General features: G+C 40.7%; 1 protein-coding gene across 3 annotated transcripts in view; it reads left to right on the top strand.

The window, feature by feature from the left end:
- l3mbtl3 (L3MBTL histone methyl-lysine binding protein 3) overlaps positions 1 to 19523 on the top strand; it is an 80507-nt gene that overhangs the window by 44727 nt on the left and 16257 nt on the right. For all 3 annotated transcript variants that reach the window (XM_036582462.1, XM_036582460.1, XM_036582461.1), the window contains exons 18-19: positions 7376 to 7480; positions 16211 to 16308. In XM_036582462.1, coding sequence (XP_036438355.1) covers positions 7376 to 7480; positions 16211 to 16308 — 203 coding nt within the window. The remainder of the gene's footprint in view (positions 1 to 7375; positions 7481 to 16210; positions 16309 to 19523) is intronic.

Genomic DNA, 19523 nt, shown 5'->3' with positions numbered 1-19523 from the left:
ACACCTGGCGTTCTTTCTTTGCTGCACGTTCATTAATATTGGGCTCAGTTTCTGAGCTGCTGAGCTGATGTTCAGTGTTTATACTGGCTGAAATGCAGTTAGTGTGTTTGGTGATATGACTGGTGTGGAATTGTGTAGAATTGAGGTGCAACTGCTGTCCCATAGACTGTTGTTGGGGGAGGAGAGTCAGAGAGCACATTACGTTGCAGTGCATGCTGGGGACTGTAGTGTAGTGTATTGTGAAACGAGTTAAGATTTTTAGAAAATTAAAATACGTTTGCGGGCCGGATAGGATTGTGTCGCGGGCCTGATCTGGCCCACGGGTCTGGTGTTTGACACATGGGCCTTAATATGTAATTAGCTTGGGTTTTTAAAGGGTTAAAAGTCTGAAATGTGTCTTCAGAAAACCTTTTTTTGGAACTGTATAGAACCCTTTTTGCTAAGAGTGTAGTAAAGGAAATGGGTCTATATAGAACCATGAACACTCAAAGAACCCTTGATTAAGTGGTTCTTTGCATGGTTGTAATGCTGGGAACCAGACAGTCATGGATATAAAATAAAGGAAGATTATCGAACAGAGCAGGGTTTACACCAGACCAGGTCAAAAACCAGTACAGCAAAACACGAAATAAAGGGTCAGGCAAAAGGCGAAGTGGATTAACAGGCAAGGGTCTAAACCAGAGAGCGAGGCAACAGGCCACCTGAGCCAAAGGGGTAAATCTGAGACTCAACAACGACAAAACAGGGTCAGCATATCCAGATAAACAAGAGAACGGCTCAGTACACACTGACACAAGACCAACGACATGTATGTGTGTATACATATATATATATATATATGTATATATATATATATATATATATACACATATATATGTATATTTACAGGGGGAAACAAGTGTAAACAATTAGCACTCCAGTGACTCCGCAGATTGACGAGTGATTGGCTGGATGATTCACATGACAACATAGGAATCTTGGGAATTGGAGTTCGTAAGGTGGTTAGACTGAGAGCCGGGAAGCGTGACAATGGTGAAACGGTCCTTTAGAGTGATGGAAAACGTGTTGTAATGGCTCTATAGTAAGTAATTAAGTTAGTATTTATGTATGAAGCACATTTTAACCTTAAGTGCTGTACAATACATTTAAAAGGACAATACAGGACAACATCTAATGTACAAAACAAAAATACAGCAGCGATCAGTTTACAGAGACAAAGGCTGATCGATAAAAATAGGTTTTTAATCTAGACTTAAAAGCATCAACGGAGGATGCAGACCTAATGTCCAGGGGTAGACTGTTCCACAGCCTCGGCGCCGCCTCGGCAAAGGCCCGGTCACCTTGAGTTTCAGCCGAGACCGTGGCACAGTCAGTAGCAGCTGATCTGATGACCTCAGGGACCTGGAGGCAGGACAGAGCTGAAGCAGATCTCCTGTATAGGACGGTGCCGCTCTATTTAATGACTTATTAACTTTAAAAATAAAATAATTTTGATTTGGATCCTGTAGTAAACAGGGAGCCGGCGTAAGGATGACACAATTGGAGTGATGTGGTCCCTCTTTTTCGTGCCCGTGAGATTTTGGACTAACTGCAAACAAGAAACTATATAGAACCTTTTTGAAAATGAATCTGTGTAGCACCAAAAAGGGTCTTCTACTGTAACGATATCAAGCTTGTAATGATACAAGGACCCTGTTTGGTGTGACATAGAACCCTTTACAGAAAGTTCTACATAGAACAATCTACAGCACATTCTCCGTCAATCCGATGGACCATTTCACCACGTGAAGAACCCTTTAATCATGCAAAGGGTTCTTTGAGTGTTGATGCTTCTATGTAGATCCATTTCTTTACTAAAGAACCCTTGAAGAACAACTTTTTTTAAGAGTGTATAACAATAGAAGAACCCTTTTTGATGCTATACAGAACCCTTTTCAAAAAGGTTCTATATATAACCAACTACAGCATGTTCTCCATCAATCTGAAGAACCATTTAATGATGCAAAGAAACATTTAACCATGTTCTTTGAGTGTTCATGGTTCTGCATAGAACCATTTATTTACTAAAGAACACTTGAACGTCTTTTTTTAAGAGTGTATAACAACAGAAGAACCCTTTTTGTTGCTATACAGAACCCTTTTCAAAAAGGTTCTATATATAACCAACTACAGCACGTTCTCCATCAATCTGAAGAACCATTTAATGATGCAAAGAAACATTTAACCATGTTCTTTGAGTGTTCATGGTTCTGCATAGAAACATTTATTTACTAAAGAATCCTCGAAGAACATCGTTTTTTAAGAGTGTATATATGTAAATGAGCAAAAGTTTGAACACCCCTGTTCAAATTCTCCTATAAAGTTGTACGAAGTTCCAAAACAGCAGCTTTTCAGGAGGAAGGAAAGAACCTTAACTCTGAATGGAGGTTAATGGAGCAGGTAATTTGGGACCATTTCTGCTGGTTCATTCATCGTGATTTTCGAACACGCTGTAATGGGCAGCTGGCCTTCTCGAATCCTGTAATTCTGAGGAGATTTTGTGTTGACCTGCATGCTGATGAATTCTCCTTGCTTGCTTCATGCTCTGAAATCCAGGAAAGCACTGCTTCATTATCACCCACTTCTCAGCGCTGTGACAGTGGAGCATGTTGATTAGCACTGCAATCTCAGTTCGGGCATAGACACCTGCTCCTCCAGCATCTCTCCTGAAATGAAGGGTATATGTAGTGAGTTTGACCTCCTTTGCTGCAGTAACAGCCTCAACTCTGTACACTAGATGTTGGAACATTGCTGTGAGGATTTGAACTGACCCTCCTGATGATGCTGCTGCTGCACAAACTAAAACTAATCTAATCCGCCTGTTTTTCCCCGTTTTGTATTCTAATATTTTATATTAATGCTGTTTGCTGTCCGGAGTCGACCAGAGGAGGATGGGTTCCCCTTCTGAGTCTTGGTTCCTCTCAGTGTTTCTTCCTCTTGCTCTTAGGGAGTTTTTCCTTGCCACTGTCGCCATTGGCGACGCTCATGGGGGCTCGGACCCGGATTTTTCTGTAAAGCTGCTTTGTGATAACACCTGTTGTAAAAAGTGCCATATAAATAAACTTTGACTTGACTTGACTTGATTTGATTGAGCATTAGTGAGGTCAGCTGCTGATGTTGGATGGTCACTCCAACTCATCCCAAAGGTAGGGCTGTGCAATTTGAATCGCGGTTGTTTTCTATAAGGCCTGATTTATTTTGGCCAAGAAGACCAGAATATCCCTCTTTTTTGTCTCGAGGCTCGAACCCTGAACATAGTGTGCCAAACTGCCAGTAAGCTGTGGTTGTGTTGTCACAACACATGGAGGTTTGGTCACACTTAATAAAGATGGTTCTTCAAGGGTTCTTTAGTAAAGATAATGGCTTAAAAAGTTCTTTTCATGGTGAAATGGTTCTTTAGTTAATGGACTGTGTTGTAGATGGTTCTATATAGCACCTGTGTTGTAGATGGTTCTATATAGCACCTGTTTGAAAAGGGTTCTATGTAGCACCAGAATGTTCTTGTATTGTTACAAGCTTCACATCGCAACAATAACAGAACACTATTTGGTGCTGTATAGAACCATACACAACACCTTCTCCATCAATCCGAAGAACAATTTCACCATGCAAAGAACCATTTAAGCATGAAACTGGGTTGTTGAGTGTTCCTGGTTCTATGTAGAATGATTGTCTTTACTAAAGAACTATCTTTTTTTTAAATCTTGTAGGCGATTATTAAAAAAATTGTCTTAAGTCGCGATTTTGATATAAAACGGTTAATTTTCCAGTCCTACCCAAAGGTATTGGATGGAGCTCCATCACTCCAGAGAACACAGTTCCACTGTTCCTGAGCCCAATGCTGGGGGGCTTTAAACCCCTCTAGCCCAGACTTGGCACTGGCACGGTGATCTTAGGCTCGTATGCAGCTTCTCCAGATCATCCTTTCTATTGGTCAGTGCTCTATAGAGACAAGACAAGCTGTTCACAAATAAACACATCAGTGAATTTCCTGAATGGCTCCCTTTCTGAGAAGCCGGCTTGTCGGCAGCAGGAGTTCCTGATTGAGGTTTTAAGGTTAAGAGTCACTCGCTGCTGTGATGTGCACAGTTTAATCACCAGGTTGAAATCAGCTACATAGAGTGAGGTGGTTAAAAGCTTATTTAGTGCTCGTCATTTTACAGGACGGTGCGTTATACTCTGAACTAAACACCTACGCGTGTAGCAGAGTGTGCTGTATATCAGTGACTTCTCAATGCACATTTGTGCCTCCTTCACACTCGAACACTCCCAACTAAAATAAAATACATTGCAATATGATGTTAATGTAACGAGTCTAAATAGAATATATCGCTGCTGTCGGAAGAAAACCTCGTATCTCCATTTTGGTTGTTTTTCAGTTTTTGACATAATGTGAAAATGCCAGATGTCCTTTATATTGTGTAATGGACCAATAGAAACGGCCCAAAATGGCTTGGAAAAAAGTCTGGTTCCATTGACTTACGTTAAAAGTAAAGTAGGTTTTTTTCCTTTTCCTGTAAAGTTTCCATTTTGGAGATGATAAAACGAGGTTTTCTCCTCAGCGATATTGTAAATACAGTTGTAAATATCTCACCACACAATAAAGCGATATGATTACAGTTTTTAGGGTCCGATTTGATTCAGTAATTGTTGTATAATTTAGAATAATTTTTAAAATATATTAACTACACAAATAAGCTTTCAATAAGACAATTAAATACAATACAGCAAACTTTTTTCCTTGTTTTAGATTTTTATGATTGAAACCAGACAGAAAACTTTAATGAGTAAATATTCTAATAATAATTATATTCGAATTTATTCGAACTCGATTTAATATTGTAAAATCACTGTAGTTGAATCACCACCTTAAAAGCAATGCTACCTTACAGCACCACAATATAGATGATTCCGTTTAACGATTTCATAACTGAGTATTATACAACAGTTAGTTCCGGCCAAGCAAGCTGATTGGTTGAGAAGCGTTCTGACTGTGCTGTTATGGCAAAATGGTTTTTCACAAACACTGTATCACTCCGCTGAGACGCCGTTGCTAAGCAACGACTTTGACAGCTGTAGGAGACGCTCAAGACATTTGAACGTTTTTACTTCTTACTTTGCCACAAACAGAAAATGGACACTTTTAAGATCACATTTGACCGACAGCCGATTTGGTCAGACTCTGAAGATGAGACAACACTAAATTCCCAAACTGTCAGTTGGTCTGAGTGGAGCTGGAGAACGAACTGCCGGCTGAGCAGCGAGTGGGCGGAGCTCGTTACTCTGACGTAGCAACAAGCTGCTCGTTAAGGAACTATAATTTGGTGAAGGAACTGCGAACATTAAAACATATTAAACGCCGCGTTCACGGCCCAGTTTATTAATTTACTACTGTATTTATTTAACTGTTGTATAAAAGCAATAGAACACTCGAGGAGTGTGTTATCGCCAATAACATCACGGCTGTGATGATCTACGGCGACCGAATCACAGCCGTGATGTTATTTCACAATAACACACTCCCTCTGTGTTCTTCTGCTTAAATGTCATCTACCTAACATCTTCAAAGTGATAAAATGATGGACAGGTGAAAATAACTATAACCGAAGAGATTAGCCATGTTAGCTGGAGACGCTGAAACAGCTCGCTAACAATAAACTAGTCGGCAAAAAGCTCACACGCACACGCACCAGCAGGGGGCACACTGGGTCGTCATGGTCCGTAGCATCACCGTAGATGTTTTCCACAAACACCGGCTCCAGTGAACGGACATCCGCTCTCCGCCGAGCACTCGCTCTCTCAGATACCGACAGCTTTAGAGGGAGGAAATGAAAACTGTTCCTCTGAAAGCGGCTGCAGCAGCAACTTTAAAGCACAAGCTGCATTCAGTGTAACGTTAGCAGTGCTGAAATGCTGACACAGCGGTTCTTTTACTCCATATGTCAAAGTTTATTCATTTGTTAAATGACCAAACCTGTTTCCCTCTGTTTAAGCTCAGCTGACAAACCACTGAAACTGAGATGAGGCTGTTTTTGCTTTAAGCTCAAACACTCGAGTTGTCATCATTGTTATTGCTTTATCGGAAACAGCGTCACCTGCAACGAGAACGTCCAGCAGAAAAAAGGCTGAAATGTGAAAAGTGCCTATTAAGCATCTGATGTGAAAGACGCTGGGCACTATGGGAAATGTAGTGTCTGTAGTGAACTGCATGGTCATGTTTGTGTTGTGTAATTTGGCCCAACAGACGGAAGAAAGTTTAAAGCTTACATATTGACTGTTTTCCGTTATTATAGTGTAGCACAGCAGCATTTTACTGGGGCGTTGGCCTAAAGGGGGCCAGTGACGCCCCTGGGTCAAAAATCTCCAGGATAGAGCGACTCTGAGGAGTTTCTGATAAACTGGCCAGACAGTGTGGATTCTGGGTGAGATTTTGAGCGCAAAGAGCTGTGATTGGCTGGTCGAGGATAAACATACAGCAGGGGCAGATTTTAAGCTTTAAGATTATAAGAGAGAGAAGAGCTCAGTAAAAGGTAAAAACCCATTTTGTGACTGGAACATGTCGGTTTCTCCACAGTAAAGTCATTAATTCTCAATATTTTGTGTATGTATAGTAAACAAATGCAGGCATCTGAGATGCAAGTCCAGAATCTTCTTTGCTTAGATGAGGAGAAAATTGGCAGCGAAGGACAAAACTGTACCGACACCCTCACACCCCCAGTTCACAGCCACTGAGAGTGGGCAGTTTGGAGGCCGTTCCTCGTCTGGCTCCGCTTGCCTTGCTGGCAGCTCGGCTGGCGTTTTCTTCTCCCTCTGTGATATTATTTTCTTCTATAATGCAACAGGAATGCTGGGAATGTTAATGAAAGTCTTTGATCCAGCCAGCGAGATGTGCTCTTATTAGTAGTCCTCACAGGCGCCGTTATCTGCGCTGCATTTTTCTTATTATGCTAGCTGTGCTAATGTTATTCTCATCGCACAGGCGCTGAGGGCAACGTTACACAGCGCTCGCTTTATTTTGTGTCCGTGTTTGATGTCTTCAATTACCATGTATGTCATTTTAAATGTATTTATTCAGCCAGAAACACTGAGCTGTTTGAACAGTATCAGTATTCGCCAGGGCCTCGTGGGGTGCGGAAATTAGCATGCTAAAGCCAGAGCTAGCAGGTGCTTTGGCCTGATTGGTGGCGCTTTTTCTGCCCTCAGCCACGCTAAAGGTCGTTAGCGAGCGCGTGAGCACGTCGATATGTCACCTGCTTCAAATGATGGACGAGCTAAGAGTCCTTCATTCAGCACTTCTGTTTATTTTCTTTCTCTTTTTTTATTCCTTTGTTTTCAGTATGCCCGTCTCCTCCGCACCCTCGCTCCCGGACAAGCCCAACACGGCAACCGGCACCATGGAAACGCCGCATAAGAAGCCTGTCGGTACGGAGACGAAGAGAAGGTAAAGGACTGTAAGACAGCAGCTCTGTGATGAGAACCTGAAGAGCTGGATGGCTCACAAGTTGTATACCAACAGAGGGGCTGCAGCATAGATATACTTACCTAGATTGCCTGCTGTTCTCTATCTGAGGCGACGCGTCTGAGCGTCCGCCATGTTGGAGAGGTCAAGATCCGCTTGTGAACAGATTCTCTGGTATTGAGAGACGAAGAGTCTCAGGATTAAATCAGCCACAACTTCCTTATTACTCATCCGATTTTCACCACGTTTGTTTTGTTATAATCCTCAGACACAGATTAATCCAGGCTGCACGGATCTGCTCTCGGTAGCTTTATTACTTTAATAACTGATCGTGATAATTAGCCGTCCAGACCAGCAGGAAAGTATTCAGTCTGCACCTGACGCTAAAAACCGAGTTTAGCGCGAGAAACACAATCAAACACATCAGCAGATCCATCAGTGAGTGAATCACTTCTAATCTTAATGCACATAGAAATAAAATAAACCCCCCAAAACACAGTAAGAAGGACGGAGCTAAAGCCTTCCAATTCAACAGCTGCTTGTTCGAGTTTTCCCGTTCCACCTTAAATAGTGCAGCTGTCACTGCCTGAAGCTGCACCATTTAAGGTGGAACGGGAACATTTGAACAAGAAGCTGGCAAATAAGAAGCTGACTTCAGGTTCGTGAAATAAGGTTCTGACGTTAATCTATTATGAATATCTACACGGATTAAGGAATGCTATAACTTACCGAGCTACAAAGCTTTAACCATCACTGTAAATAAATAACTGCTACATAAAGCTAAGACCCCCTGAATAGACTATTAAATGAAAAAAGCTTAATATAAAACCAGAGGAAAAACAATCACATCAACAGGTTCTCTGTGCTTCACCAACCACTCGGCCATATCTACACATAAACACCACACAGACATGAGTGTGGATCACTGCGTTCCCTCTGTTATATAATCCTATCCCACTTTCTGAGAGTAATATTCCTGAAATAGTGTAATTTTGGACAGTATCTTTCTTAAACTGCCGCTCGGTAATGGTTCTGAATGCAGTCCAGCAGCGATGTTGACCTCCCTAAAATGGCGGCGCCGTTGATGTGCCTGGCTGGACCCAATGCGGTGTCTAGATATGCATATCTATGGACTGCAGTCACGAGCTGTTCATCGTTTAGTAGTGCCTGCCAGACTTTTTCCAAATTCCATTAATCAGAGGCTGACTCGTAATGCCTGCTGGCCTCTCAGAGCCCTGCGGATCAGAAATTGGCTTGTAATGCCTGCTGACATCTCCAGAGCTCTGCTCCAATTATAAGATCAACTCGTAATGCCTGTTCATCTGTCAGGATTAACGTTCCAGTGTTTGAGATCGGCTCATTATGCCTGCTGGCCTCTCTGAGACCTGTGATTGGTTTGTAGTGGTTGGCAATATCTCCCAAACTCTGCTCCAGAGAGAAGATCGGCTGGTAATGCCTGTTGACCAGTATTCTCCTGTACTTTCAGAGAAGCTTGTGATGCCTGTTGGCCTGTCAGGTTTCTGTTCCAGTCATAAAATTGGCTTTTAATGTCTGCTGACCTCCAAAGTTCCGGTTCTTCAGATCCACCTGTAATGTCTGTTGATCTCTCAGAGCCCAGTGAATCAGAAATCGGCTTGTAATGCCTGCTAACATCTGCAGAGCTACCTTCCAGTTAACTGTCATGCCTGTCAGGACTAACGCTGCGTCCCAGTTGCACACTTAACACTAATACTAACTAGTGTTTGAGTATGTAGTGTGTAGTATAGTCAGTGTCAAAGTTGAGTATACTCAAAGATCCACTATGCAGACTTAGAACCAGTCGATTTTTGAGTGTAGTAATGATGGATACTATTGTCCCACAATCCAACGGGAAACGGAAAGGGAGGAGCTTCTTGCGTCTGGAAAATTCTGAAAAAGGGGCGGACGGCGACGCGAGAGCAGCTGCGGTGGCAGCGGCACCAGAAGTTGTGTATAAATGAGTTCATCCCAAATTTGTAAAACATTCTGTAAAAAAATAAATGAGTTATATTTACTAATGTTTTCATTTTTTCACGTTTCTGTAAGAAACTTGTTTGTAAATGTGCGTTAATTTGTTAGCCAGCCTTCAGAGTCTAGCTTGCTATGATGTGTGTTGTCCTAGCAACGGTTCGTCACTTCCTGTTAGTAAGAACGGTGTAGTATGATAATATTTTGTGCACTAACCTGTCAAGCTCATACTATTACGATTAGTACACAGTATATACTGTATAGTATCAGTGTGTAGTGCACAATTGGGACGCAGCCTAATTTTTAAGTGTTTGAGATCGGCTCATTATGCCTGCTGGCCGCTCAGAGCCCTGTGAATCAGAAATTGGCTTGTAATGCCTGCTCACATCTCCCGAACCCTGCTCCAGTGAGAAGATCGGCTTGTAGTGCCTGCTAACATCTGCCAAGCTACTTTCCAGTTAAAACACTAATTTTCAAGTGTTTGAGATCGGCTCATCATGCCTGCTGGCCTCCCAGGCGTGTGATTGGTTTGTACTGCTCACTGACTCCCCCTGAACCCTGCTCCAGTGAGAAGATCGGCTCGTAATGCCTGCTGGCTTATCGAGAGTCTGTTCTAGTTCTTGAAATCGGCTCGTAATGCCTGTTGCCCTATCAGGTTTCTCGATTACAAGATCAGCTTGTGATGTCTGCTAACATCCCGAACTCCAAAGTCCCAGTTTTTGAGATCAATTCATAATGTCTGCTGGCCTCTCAGAGCCCAGTGAATCAGTGATCAGCTGGTAATGCCTGCTGATGATTGTAGAACCCTGCTCCATGATCGGCTCATAATGCCCGTCAGCTTGTAATGTCCAGCGTGAGGTCAGCTTGTGATGCCTGGTGACATGGATGAACTCTCTGAAACAGATTGGCTCATAACGCCTGCTGGGCTGGGTGACTCATGGCTCGGCTGGTAATGCCCGATGCTGGACCGTACTGTTGATGGTCTGTAGTGTGGTGATGAAGAGGGCAGAGACCCACAGTGATCTGTGCGGTTACTCATGATCACTCAGTGGAGGGTTTCGGTAAAAACAACAAACAATAAACACATTTTCCTCATGTTTTTTGTGTTTCATCAAACTGTGAGTGACTCCAGCCGAAAACAGACAGTTTACTTTCTCACACTTTCTTCTCTTTTCCTCCTTTTTAGTATAAAACCTCTGTCTAACCACTGCACTTTTCATGAAGTAGAGGGATGAAATGATCTTAAACTTTGAATAGAGGTTAATGGATTTTGACCAGTCACCACTGTAAATACTGGTTCTTCGGAACATAGAACACTAAACAAAAGCTGCTTTATAGTGCTCTGACCCAACTTGCCTAATGTGTTAGGTTAATGTTCTAGCCATGAGATGTTAGCCCCAAGCTAATGTTCTAAGCATAGGCTGAGATGTTAGCCCCAAGCTAATGTTCTAAGCATAGACTGAGATGTTAGTCCCAAGCTAATTTTCTAAGCATAGGCTGAGATGTTAGTCCCAAGCTAATGTTCTAAGCATAGGCTGAGATGTTAGCCCCAAGATAATGTTCTAAGCATAGGCTGAGATGTTAGCCCTAAGCTAATGTTCTAAGTACAAGCTGAGATGTTAGTCCCAAGCTAATGTTCTAAGTACAAGCTGAGATGTTAGCCCCAAGCTAATGTTCTAAGTACAAGCTGAGATGTTAGTCCCAAACTAAGTTCTAAGTACAAGCTGAGATGTTAGTCCCAAGCTAATGTTCTAAGCATAGGCTGAGATGTTAGCCCCAAGCTAATGTTCTAAGTACAAGCTGAGATGTTAGTCCCAAGCTAATGTTCTAGGTACAAGCTGAGATGTTAGTCCCAAACTAATGTTCTAAGTACAAGCTGAGATGTTAGTCTCAAGCTAATGTTCTAAGCATAGGCTGAGATGTTAGTCTCAAGCTAATGTTCTAAGTACAAGCTGAGATGTTAGCCCCAAGATAATGTTCTAAGTACAAGCTGAGATGTTAGTCCCAAAATAATGTTCTAAGTACAAGCTGAGATGTTAGTCTCAAGCTACTGTTCTAAGCATAGGCTGAGATGTTAGTCTAAGTACAAGCTGAGATCCTAGTCCCTAGCTAATGTTCTAAGCATAGGCTGAGATGTTAGTCCCAAGCTAATGTTCTAAGTACAAGCTGAGATGTTAGTCCCAAACTAATGTTCTAAGCATAGGCTGAGATGTTAGTCTAAGTACAAGCTGAGATCTTAGTCCCTAGCTAATGTTCTAAGTACAAGCTGAGATGTTAGTCCCAAACTAATGTTCTAAGTATAGGCCGAGATGTTAACCCCAAGCGAACACAGTAGCTATAAGCTAACATATTAGTCACAAGCTAACACGCTAACCATTGTACGGCAATAAACTATATATTGTGAAACAATATGTCATGATGAAATGCAATACAGGAAGAAACGTTGTGATACAATATGATGCAATGCATTATGGCACATTACAATCCTGCATGAAACAATGTAACATGATACGCTATGATACTTAAGCAATAGAACACAGAGGGAGTGTGTTATCGCGAAATATGTGATGTTATTGGCGATAACACACTCCTCGAGTGTTCTACTGCTTTTATACAACAGTTAAATAAATACAGTAATAAATTAATAAACTGGGCCGTGAACGCGGCGTTTAATATGTTTTAATGTTCGCAGTTCCTTCACCAAATTATAGTTCCTTAACGAGCAGCTTGTTGCTACGTCAGAGTAACGAGCTCCGCCCACGCGCTGCACAGCCGGCAGTTCGTTCTCCAGCTCCACACAGACCAACTGACAGTTTGGGAATTTAGTGTCATCTCATCTTCAGAGTCTGTCCAAATCGGCTGTCGGTCAAATGTGATCTTAAAAGTGTCCATTTTCTGGCAAAGTAAGAAGTAAAAACGTTCAAATGGCTCCTACAGCTGTCAGAGTCGTTGCTTAGCAACGGCGTCTCAGCGGAGTGATACAGTGTTGGTGAAAAAGCCGTGATGTTAAGGTGAAATAACAGCACGGTTAGAACGCTTCTCAACCAATCAGCTCGCGTGGCTGGAACTAACTTGTATAAAGTACAATATGATACATTGTGATGCAATGCAATTTTATCACTATATGAAACTAACATATGTGGCTTGTAGAACTAGGAGTCCAAGACAAATTTCCCCAAAAGGACATTAAAGTATATTCGGTTAATTAACGGATACAGTATAATATAAGGTGCGAAACGATATGATGCAGTACAATATAATATGGTACATTATGAAACAATATGATAGAATATTGTTTACTAGACAGATGTGGACAAACTGATAGACAGCAGAAAATACTGGATAGAATGTTTATGTGATGAGTAAACATTATTACGCATATGTACACAATAAACTAGTGTAAAAAAACATGACAAAGTGAAGACGTCGAGCTGAAACATTCCCATTCGTTCATTTCTTAGCATTTTTTCTTTATTTCTGTTCCTCTGTTTCAGTTTATTTTCACATACAAACTGAAAAACCACAAAACGGCCTTTCCTCGTGAAGCCACACACACGTCCTGCTCTGAACAGAGTTTTAAGCAGAAGCATAAGCTCTTTAGGGACAGCGCCCGATTTAAGATGAAGCCGACTATTCCCAGGCTGATTGGCCGTTTCCTCGGAGTCTGGGACGGGGGGTTTGTTTGGGTATTATCCTGTTTATTCTGCAGGCTGGAGATGTTAATCTCCTTAATCAGCTGTTATTCGTTTGTCCCAAAAATAGCCGTGAATGCTCTGAGAGTATTTTATATTACTTTCGAATGAGGATTAGTGTCTCTCATGGCACCAGGCTTCTCTTTGGAAAGTATTGCATAGGAGAATAGCAGGAATAAATTAAGATGTGAGAATGTACTCTCCCGGGAGAGCAGAGCGGCTTTCCATGAGTCTGTTTAGCATTAGTCAAAGCTGGAATAAACAGATATGCAGGCTGTGCAGATGTGTCTGCTGAGAGGCTCCACTGTGAGCTGTAATGTGAATCATAATATAAACCAGAGACTCTTTGTTTTTCGTGATCTTATTTGTGGTGAAGTACACAGTAAAGGATCGGTGTTGAATTAATGTTGGTGGTTTTGTTGTGTATAATTACTTTATGTCATTTGGCCAAATAGAAAATACGCTTTATATGGATTTGGTCTGGGGCTAGTTTGGTTTAAAAACCTTATTTATATAATTTTCCCGCTTACTCCAGCTGTAGTCAATCAGCCAAGACATGTTTACAGTCTGAAATTTGGTCCTTAGTTTTACACTGGAGCTACAAGGCTAATGTAGCTAACATGTAATGGAATTAATTTAAAATACTTTTGTAAAAAAAGTAATTTCACTGTGAAATTTAATGGTCAATATTTGTTTTTTGAAAAAAAAAGAGGTGTAAATAAACCATGCATATTAAAGCAATAAGCCACAACAAGCAAAGAGTGCCTAAAACTCCCTCCCCTTGACAAAATCGCAGTAACGCACAGCCTCAAGTGGCTTATTGCTTTCATGAAACGGCAGCCAACATAAACTATGATAAAATACACGATTTTTCAGTAAATAATTTAAGCTATTATTCATAAAAATCGACATAAACAAGTTTTCCACCAAGAAAAGTAGTTCCTTTAGAGTATGGTATCGTTGCCAAGCAACTGTTGACCGCCGAACGAGGAGAACTTTTAGTCACCCATCTCTGTATACTGCGGTCATTTCACGATTTTTAAGTTTTTGTCATATAAGAATGAACATGTGATATCACAGCACTGTTTAATGCAAAATCTTTCACTTTATAAGTACTTTTTGGTCACCAAATTACCACCACAGTCTTATTTAGCACCAGTCCAGCGGTGCCCCTCTTCTCACACTGGGGCTGAATCTCAAACAGCTCCCTGCTCCCTACATAGTGCACTACGTAGGAATTTAAATACTGGATCCTGCAGCACAACAGAGCAAAATACAGCTAAGAAACAGTCATTTGGGATTCAGACACATCCACACTCGATACATGATGCGCTGTTTGGCTGTAGAGGCTAAAACTTCTCATCTTTCATAGCTAGAACACTATTTAGGGAGGACAGAGCCGTTTGGGATTCAGCCTGGGTTTGACGCAACTTCTGACTGAAACATGAACATTTGAAGTGTGTGAGACATTCAAGTGATATTTTTAGACTTTTATTCTGCCGTTTTAAAGTTAATCATACTGTAAGTACTTTAATTCAAGCCTGTGATATTAATGATGGAGCTGTTTAGGCTGTTAGCCATCTTTTAGCCTAGTTCTAGTTAGGGACATAATCCGTCAGCCCCTCAGTTTAAACAGGTTATTACTTCATCAGTACACTCGGTGCTCCGAACGCGGCTCAGCCAGTCAGGTTTTAGGACTGGAACTATCCGTTTTATAAGAATATCATAACAACGTAAATGCTCACCTTTATTTCACAGATGTTTACACTTATTTTAATGATTATTACTGTTGTGATTATTGTAATGGTAACATGCCGTCTGTCTGAATGACTAGCTGAACTAATGAAACTGTTGAATTACAGTAAAAGTCTGACGGCTTTGGGAATAGTCAGACGTGCGCAGAGCGGGCTGTGATAAAAAGGTTTAATGAGGGCAAATCCAAAATCGTGGTACAGTACAGGTGAAGGTCGATACACAGGCATAAGAAACAACAAGGGCTAGACTAAGTCGTACACGTGAGAAAGGTCGGTAACACAGAAGATCAAACAGAGTCAAAAAGGGGTCGGGCTAAAGTCGTAAAACACACACCGGGAAGTCAAACACAGTAACAAAGGCTCAGTAATGAACAGGGTGGCTGAACAATACTTCACAAAGAAGCAGCTGGCATAAATATGTATAAATAGTCCAAGAACAGGGGTTAACAATCAATAATCAATCAACAGCTGTGATAGTAACGTAATGCAGTCCACTTAAGTACGTTTCCCACACATTATTAACCCAAGTCAACACACATTTGTGGCCTGACCGGAGTGAGCCTGAAAACAGGCATAGTTCCCAGCGATCAACATAAAATCTGTCGCTTTCAGCTTTTAAGCTTCTTTGCCACGGGATAGGTTAACTACACTGGCTAAATGTTGGGTAACAAACACATTTGTGGGCTGTAGCTTTAGGCTACACTGAATAGCAGCAACATGGCGTTGTAAAAAGAGTCGGTTGTAGCCGACCTCAGCACTGTAGTCCTTCATAAATATCAATTATTTATCAGAAAATACATTTTTAACCAAAAGCATTAGACAGACTCTTCTGTATTTGTCAGTTATAAATTAATTTGTTAAATCATTTTCATTCCTAACGCCAAGGCTACAGTGAAATGAAATGAAGTGCAGAATCCTCGACATTCCAAGGCCATGACTTGTATTATTTTTTGGCTATATGCTGCACTTTGGCTGTCATTTGTAATTTTTTTCGTAATAACAAATGGCTACAGATGAGATTCAGCTTCTGTTTTGCTTTATTCTGTGTTTCAAGTGGGATCAGCTGGTATCAAACCTGTAGTGGAGAAGTTATTAAGTGTTTTGTCTGCAAGTCTGTCAGAGATACTGAACAACTTCACACAATTTGAGGCCAGTAGGTGATGATGTAGACGTGCAGTTAGCACCGTGCTAATCGGTGGGGTAGAATCTTCTATTACTTGTTATCTACATTAGCCTCGTAGCTGCAATGCTAAAACTAAAGCTGTGTTATCTTGTCTCAGGGTTGGTCGGCCGTCTAAGGTGCGGAAGGTGAAGGTGGAGGAGCTCCCGCAGGAAGAGGAGATGGAGAGTGAGGTGTCGTCCACTGTGGAATCTAAAGGTATTGTGTAAACACCACCGGGCTTTGCACTGAAGCCTCTTAGTAGATGCTGGATTACATGTGGTCTTACTGATAATCAGTACTACCTCGAAACTACACTCCTAAACACTGACTGACCTTGCATTTAACTTACATTCAACTAAATGGCTATTATTCCCCTTCATTTTAACCAGCTCTAAACCTGGCCCTAATCCTAACCCTAACCTCAACTCAAAGGGTAATACTGATCCTATCCTTGGCCCTAACCATAGCCCTGGTCCAAATCCTAACCCAAGTGTTGCTGAGTTTCACCAGTTAGCAATTGGAACATCTGTAGATAAACTACTGGGGGTTATCCAAATAAAGTAGAACCAAATATAACGGTACTTGAAGACGTTCACGATCCACAGTATGACAATATTTGTTTTCTGACAGTAATACACTAGCGACGTTTAAAGACATTTTCATGATATATAATATTACAACATTTTCATTTTTGGGAGTAATACACACAGTGTACTAGTAATGCCACATTAAAACGCTATTAAAGATTATGAATATTCATTCCATAAGGCAGGAGTGTCCCGTCTTATCCAGAAAGGGCCGGTGTGGCTGCAGGTTTTCATTCAGCCAATTAAGGAGCTCACATGATCAGTCGTTTAAAGACTGACCAGTTGATTAACCAAGCAGAATCAGTTGAGCTCCAGCTTGTTTGGAATGAAAACCTGCAGCCACACCAGATAAGATTGGACACTCTTGCCATATGGCATTACTCGGTAACAATGGGCCTCATTCACCAACCATTCTTGAGAAGACTTGCCCAGTTTTTATGAAGATTCTGACGTTCACCAGTGTTTTCGTATCTGGGATTTGTTCTGAGGTAAGAACAGAATCTACACACACTCAAGAGCACAAAGGTGAGAACGGTTCTGCGCTTTAAGAACACGTCATGAATCTGACGCAGACTTTTTCTTAGGACCTTTCTCAAGAACACACTTAAGAACAAACTTGAGGAGGATAGTGGTGAATGAAGCCCTTTGTTATCATATCGACCACTCTACTCCACTAAATTCCAGCTAAGTCTACTTAACATATTGAGGGAAAACCATTAAATATAGAATGTGTCCCGTGCAAAAGTTATGGCACATTTATATTTTGGGTGTTATTTTTTTCCAATATGTTTAACTTAGCAAACCAATAGAAATTGTGCACTAAAAATTGCAGAAAAACACTTTTAAATGTGTTCTCTGTAGAGGATATCTATTTTTACTTCATTAACAAATCATGCAATTTGGTCAGGGGTGTTCAAACGTTTGCATATGACTGCATATACAACTATATGTAACTGTAACCGTCAAACAGTCTATATATATTGTGTATAGCCTACATGTAGCACTGTTTGATTGACGTGCTCAAATCTGTCTGAAGTGTTTGAAATGCCTATAAAGGCCCAGTGACTGTCCGGTTCCATGCATTCCAGAGTTTGTGCTCATTCAGGTCTGCAGTGAACATGTCCTAAAACAGCAGCTTCTGAAGCCCCTTGATGTCCTCCAGCTTTGGGTAGTGCTTGTCCTTCACAACAAGGAAAGTTTTGATTGCATTGATGCACTTCTGAAAGCTCTCAAGGACTTTTCAAAACAACTTTGCCATCTGACATTGTAGCACAGCGGGAAGTCATTGTATGCGCTTTCCATTTTCTACAGGCAGCGTTTGGAACAGCCTGTAAGTCAAGGTAAAGTGAGCTCGCGGAAAATGAACCATTGTCACCGCCGGGGAATTTAGTCTGAAGTCTTCGCACAAAGTCTTTCCTGCTATGTAATGAAATAGAGCGCAAATGTGGTCTACAGTTGTTGAAACAAATGTTTTAAAACAAATCTCCTTTTTTTCCATGGTGGGGACACCTTATTGGTGATAGCAAAAGCCAGAGACCACCATTTAAGTGTTTAATTATTTAATTTGCCATTTAGTGCAAATTATTCATGTTTTTTTAGCAGAAAATACAAATTTAACAGAAAATTGCAAGAAAACCTTCAACAACTAAATATGTGTTTAGTCTATATCTGGTCTTCAGTTCTTTTCAGGAGACTCACTTTCAGTTTGTCAAAGAAATCTGCAGACACACCTCCAAAGGTCAGTCTTAGAAGTTGCTTTAGCATTTTCAGGTGATCGCAAACACATTCAGTGTTGAGGTCTGGACTCTGGAGTGGTCAGTCCGTTGAAGTGCTGTTTATCTGATTTGGAAGAGTTTTGGTGTCTGCCGGGGGTTTCAGGTGATTGTTAGGAGTTTTCTCTGTAACTTCCAATCAGTATCCAGTTTTTCAGTATCCAGAGACTTTTTCATTTATTTTTCCTTTAATTATCTTGGGTTATTTTGTGTTCAATCTCCTCCAAAATATCTCCTGAAAAATTAAAAACAGTAACACTTTATTTGAAGGGTGTCTACATAACACATTCATAGCATCTTACATAAACACTTTATAACGTGTTCATGAATGTTAAAATAAAAATTCATAAAGCGTTCATGTTTTACGTGATATTAATACAGACTACTATGTCATTTTGCGGAGAAACATTTTTCAAAATAAAAGTCCTAATTTTTCATAAAAAAAAATATATATATTATTTTCAGTGAAACAGCTCATTTCTGGACGGCCAATATAAAAATCACCTTGTTTTACCCCTTTGGTCATTAAGTACTTTGACACTTCGGCACATTTTGCCTATACTTTTAACTTTCATGCTAAGATTCGGTCGAATGATTGTTCATAGCACATTTACTTAATTTACTGACCACAAAGTAAAGTGATGTTTAAAGCAACGAATGCTTAAAAAGAAGCCGAAAGTATACATGAAACTTGCCTCAGTGTCAAAGCACTTAATGACCAAAGGGATAAAGTGAGGTCGTTTTTATTTTGCCTATCCAGAAATTAGACGTTACTGAAAATAATATACTTTTTAAAAGTAAAAAATGACTTAAAATGACATAATAATCCATATTAATATCACGTAAAACACGTATACGTTATAAATGTTGATCTAAATATTCATGGACATGTTATGCAATGTTTATGTAAGATGTTATGAATGTGTTATATAGACACCCTTCGAGTAAAGTGTCACTTTAAAAACTTGTACTTAATGACTGTATTGACTGCAGGTTAAATAAAGGCGGTCTCTTTTGCACAGTACTGTGGCTAAAAACAGTAGTGGCAGCCATCATGAAGCATAAATTTCGG

This window comes from Colossoma macropomum, unplaced genomic scaffold (assembly GCF_904425465.1).
Source record: "Colossoma macropomum unplaced genomic scaffold, Colossoma_macropomum, whole genome shotgun sequence".
NCBI classification, from domain to species: Eukaryota; Metazoa; Chordata; class Actinopteri; order Characiformes; family Serrasalmidae; genus Colossoma; species Colossoma macropomum.
This window is presented reverse-complemented; position numbering and strand designations above follow the sequence as displayed.